Consider the following 5117-nt stretch of genomic DNA (forward strand, 5'->3'; position numbering starts at 1 on the left):
ACAAAGACATATTTTTTTTTTTTTTTTTGTATCTGTATCTGCATGTTTGATATTTTTTTGCATTGTTTATATTGCATATGTGTTGTTATAGATGCCAGGACAGACGTGGTTAACAATGAGAAGAAGACCGCTCTGGATATGGCCACCAATGCACAATGTGCCTCTCTGCTGAAGAGGAAACTGGGAGGAGGTGAGTCACAAGGCGTCTCCTTTCAGTTACCTCCTTCAGATGTCACTTCCTGTGAGAGAGATTCACACTTAACTGTCTCTCTCTGTTGAATTTGCAGTGATTCTGCGGACCCACAGTAATGCGGAGGAGTATCTTGATGATGAAGACTCCGACTGAGAGAAGAGCAGCACCAATGAAGTCCATTCATTCCTACATTCATTCCAACACAACATGTATATAGATCAGATTATATGTGCGAGAAACATTACTTACAAAGGTGGGGAGGATATGAAAGCTGGTTGTCGTTGTCTGATTGTCTCAACTTTCTTCATTCCAGTTCATTGTAAACGTATTGCAGTACTTGTCTGTTCTGTACATGTTTAGGATGGACACAGTGAACATTTGTTCTTCTATTTGCTGCTCCTCTCTTAACTGTATTTATTCCATAGAACTGTCTTTTTGATTTTAAAGTGCCTTCTTTAAAAGGGAGATCGCCCAGAATGCCTCAGAGCACTGGGTCTTTATTGGAAAAGTTTTATGCGCGTGTATGTGGTTAGCGTGTGCGTTTGAGCATTTTACCGGTTTGATTGTGTTTGTGTGTGTGAGAGATGTGCTTGATAATAGCTTCTGAGATGCATGTAAATCTGAATGCTATAACTATGCAAATAAATCAGTGGCCTTTGCTTGATATGCAAGACTCAAGCTTGGAGCTTGAATATAATGGTATTTGTATGTCTTTTTTTTTTTCATTGTGTGCATTAATTTAGCCATTTTTTAGTTTACGGTTGATGTATTTTGTATTTTAGTGTTTCACCACTTTACATCATATTTAATCAGATTATCATGTGCTATTCAACACTGGGGACATACTAGAGAAGATTATATTTAAACCTTACTTTTCAAAATGGCATGATGAAACAGTAAGTTGATTATATTCTTCTATATCTTCATAATGAAATTGCTTTCATTTTTAACATGTTTTAAAGGGATAGTTCACCCAAAAATAAAAATTCTGTTATTCACACACACCAAAACTTGTGGAGTTTCCTCCTCCTGTTGAATTTAAAAGAAGATATTTTGAAGAATGTGGGTAACCAAAAAGTTGCTGGTTGACTTCCATATAGATTGACTTTTCATAAAAAGCCCTATGGAAGTCATTGGTGACCAGAAACTGTTTGGTTACCCACATTCTTCAAAATATCTTCTTTTCTTGTTCAGCCGAAGAAAGAAATTCATACATGTTTGGAACAACTTTATGGCGAGTAAATGATGACACATTGATTTTCGGATCGCTTTTTTCATTAAAGGGTTAGTTCACCCAAAAATGAAAATTCTGTCACTAATTACTCACCCTCATGTCGTTCTAAACCCGTAAGACCTCCGTTCATCTTCTGAACACAAATTAAGATATTGTTGATGAATTCTGAGAGCTCTCAGACCCTCCCATAGACAGCAAGGATCCTTACATTCGTTCGCGTGAGGCAGCTGACACAGAAAAGCATACACTGTTTACATTCAGTGGATACTCTCCAAAATGGCACCAGGGTGATGCGGTCCGCGGAGGAGACAAATTGTTGAATAAAGTCGTTATTTTTGTTTTCTTTGCTTAATTTGTGTTCCGAAGATGAACGGAGGTCTTACGGGTTTAGAACGACATGAGGGTGAGTAATTAATGACAGAATTTTCATTTTTTGGGTGAACTAAACCTTTAAACCATGATGTCAGGTCAACCACAAACCTTGTTGCAATCTAGTTTTTTCATTTGTCTTAAAAACAGATGTGTTTGTGGTGTGGTCCTTATTACATTTGCGTCTAGTTTGTGCCGCTTTTCATGAACTCTTGGCTTTGAGAGCAACACGATTAATGGCAAAGAAATTAAATAATAGTGTTTATTTTACAGGTTACTACTTCACTCTTATTCTATATATGCACAAGGTAATGTAATGCTAATAATAAAGAGTGTGTCCAGTCTTTTAAGCAATATATAAGTGATTTTGTATTCAGTTGTTTCAGAAGATTTCGTTTATTTCTGAACCAGGAACTATAAGGTCATTGACCCACCTATTGCATTTACTGGAAGATCTTTCAAAGTAACTGCAGTTTAGTGGCCTCATGATACATCTTGCCAATTGAACAAAAAATAATGTTCTGAAATAATTTGCTGACTTCTCCATTTGTTCTGCTGAAAGTGCGTTTTAGATTATGATACTGAACAATACACTAATGCAACAAAAGGTAAAAATCTGTAGTTTTAGTGTGCAATATATTCAAGATGTGATTTTTTTTTGTTTTAAATCTTAATTTTGACCCCAGGCCTGAGCTCAGACATTATTTTGAATGCATATTAGCAAGGGGCTTTCAATTAAATCATATGGTGGCGCTAAAAAGCCAGATTAGTGTAACAGCCAAATGGTCTTAAAATGGAGTTTGGAATTTGACATCGGAATGTATTCATGAACGAACATTCTTTATCATACTATAAAATGTCATTCTGATTATTTTAGTGGAATGTGGAAAATATTAACATTTATATTTATGCATTTGGCAGACACTTTTATCCAGGGTGACTTACATTGCATTCAAGGTATACACTTTATCAGTGCATTTATTCCCTAGGAATGGAATTTATACAAAATGAACTTACAACAGATAGAAAACATAACATTTTGCGAGCTTTTAATGAGATTTCAATGCAAACACAGCAAATAAATCAACGATGCATAAATTCAGATCCTGGTATTTATTCAATGTCTTGTACAGTCCATTTAGATCCCAAGTTTTAAATACAATGTGCATGTCATCAGTCAATGTAGAACAAAATATGACATCACCCTGAAAAAGAAAATCTTTAAGACTTTAATTTACTTGCATACAGTAGGAAATCGGATGAATTGAAAAAGGGGGAAAATGTGCATCACAAACTCATTACATACAAGAAATTAAGACAAAAATCATTGTAAGTAAATCACAAAACATGCCTGGTGGCAATAGGCACATTGTGGAACGCCACATACTCAACGAAACAGGCATCTGGGCCCAAACTGGTTTCTTTAAGAAGGCGTTTTATAAGAATAAAATATGTAATTATAACAGCAGAAGTAAGTTGGTTCCATAGTTAAACTCTCATAAAGGCATAAGGATGGAAGCTCAAACCACTCCAGCCATCCAGAAAAACAAAGACCACCCATGAATATAAAAATAGAAACAATCATCAACAAAAAAAGGTCAAAGAGCACACTTTATAAAGTGATCAGACAGAGAAATACATGCACAATAAAATCAGGGCTGAGCAAACTCTGAGTACCAAAAATTAGAAAAATATACAGAATATGGCACTGAGATTTTGATGATGCCAAGCTGTTATTGCACCTTTAAGAAAAACCTGATGTGGCCAGTGGAGAAAAGAAGCGAAATAGAATAACAGAGAGTGTTGTTATACCAGACAGCAGCAAAGAGATGCCTGAAATGTCAGTGCTCAGTGTGTGTGTAACAAGTATAAAAATACATCTTGATTTGTCCAATGCAGTCGATAATATCTAAAATAGCTCCACGCAATTTAAGGACCATAATTTAGTCTCTAGATCCAGGGAAAGCATTTTAAAAAGGCTGTTAAAAATCGTCATAGCCTCCCTGAAGATCTACACTTCTCTGACAGTGCTTTGGCACAGGAACAAGCTGGTGTAATGCTCACTACCGTCACAAGATGACACTGTGACGAACTGTAAAACTCGACCCTTGGGACTTTCGATATTGGCGTGCATGTTCAAACACACTCTCCTCAACACTATCAGACTCTAGCTGAAGAGCTTGACAAAGCAGTTTTGGCAGTAGGGTTTGTCGTTTTGCTCTTTGAATGTGCCCTTGTTCAGCTGTTTAAGGCAGAAGGCGCAGACGAAATGCTCGGGGTGAAACTTCTTGCCCATTGCGGTGATGCAGCGGCCGGTAATGGGTTTCTGACAGCCGGAGCAGAGGGAGCCGCGGTGCTCGTGGTAATGAGCCTCACAGTAGGGCTGCCCTTCATGCTCGAAGAAACTGCCGTTCACAAACGGAATGAAACACTCCTGTGGAGGACAGAGTGAAAACGCAGACATCTGTCAGTTATGCAGGAATGATTAAAATAATGCTACAATAAAACAGCACAGATAATACATGCAGCAATATAGAAACGTCTGATATTAAAATGTGCATACATTCAAAACACACAGATAGCAACATAAACACAAATCTTCCAAAACCAGTATCTAGAAAGCAGCATGGCTTACGATTGATCACGTCTATATGAATTAATATACGTATATATATATATATATATATATATAAAATCAGGATATTTACAAATCTGAATAATGTATAAAATGTAAAAAATAATGTATAGTATAATGTAATGTATAAAATGCAATTTATAACAATCAGTGGCAGGCCGTGCATTTCACACCTGAATTAATCCACCTCTTAATACCATCATTATGATGCCACGGCTATAGAAACCATCAGTATTATACAGAAATGCATATAACAGGACGTTGCATCACAGACAGGTATCTCATGTAGAAAGAATGAATGCCATTACTAAAGAAACCCAATTAACAAAATTCAACAAGTCTCCTTTCACTGCAGCCACAGCTGCGCCACGTACATAATCTAATAAAATGACAAAAATGTAGTCCACCCCGGTGTTCTTACAGACATTTATTAGCTCAAACGTATTTATACCTTGCAAATAACATTGGTATAAAACAAATAAGGTGATTACATGTGTTTTAAAGTTGACCTAACAATTTAAAGGGATAGTTCGCCCAAAAATGAAAATGTGATGTTTATCTCATCCGCCATAAAGCAAGAAGAAGAAGAAGACGCGTCACGCGCCGACTGTCTCAGGACAGTTCAGACATTGCAGTGCATCAGAGGTAAAAAACGATATAAATACTGTTCAGTTTCTTGCACAGAC

General features: G+C 36.6%; 2 protein-coding genes across 3 annotated transcripts in view; one reads left to right on the top strand and one right to left on the bottom strand.

The window, feature by feature from the left end:
- LOC107748057 (osteoclast-stimulating factor 1-like) overlaps positions 1–890 on the top strand; it is an 11326-nt gene extending 10436 nt beyond the window's left edge. For both annotated transcript variants that reach the window (XM_016562709.1, XM_016562708.1), the window contains exons 9-10: positions 92–190; positions 288–890. In XM_016562709.1, coding sequence (XP_016418195.1) covers positions 92–190; positions 288–346 — 158 coding nt within the window. In that variant the 3' untranslated portion in view covers positions 347–890. The remainder of the gene's footprint in view (positions 1–91; positions 191–287) is intronic.
- Positions 891–2894: 2004 nt separating this feature from the next.
- Positions 2895–5117, bottom strand: part of LOC107748058 (proteoglycan 4-like) — a 59643-nt gene continuing 57420 nt past the window's right edge. Inside the window, exon 13 of the mRNA XM_016562710.1 lies at positions 2895–4230. Within this exon, the coding sequence (XP_016418196.1) occupies positions 3964–4230 (267 nt within the window). The 3' untranslated portion in view covers positions 2895–3963. The remainder of the gene's footprint in view (positions 4231–5117) is intronic.

The sequence above is a fragment of the Sinocyclocheilus rhinocerous genome, unplaced genomic scaffold (genome assembly GCF_001515625.1).
Source record: "Sinocyclocheilus rhinocerous isolate Xijiao unplaced genomic scaffold, SAMN03320098_v1.1 scaffold2063, whole genome shotgun sequence".
Classification (NCBI taxonomy): Eukaryota; Metazoa; Chordata; class Actinopteri; order Cypriniformes; family Cyprinidae; genus Sinocyclocheilus; species Sinocyclocheilus rhinocerous.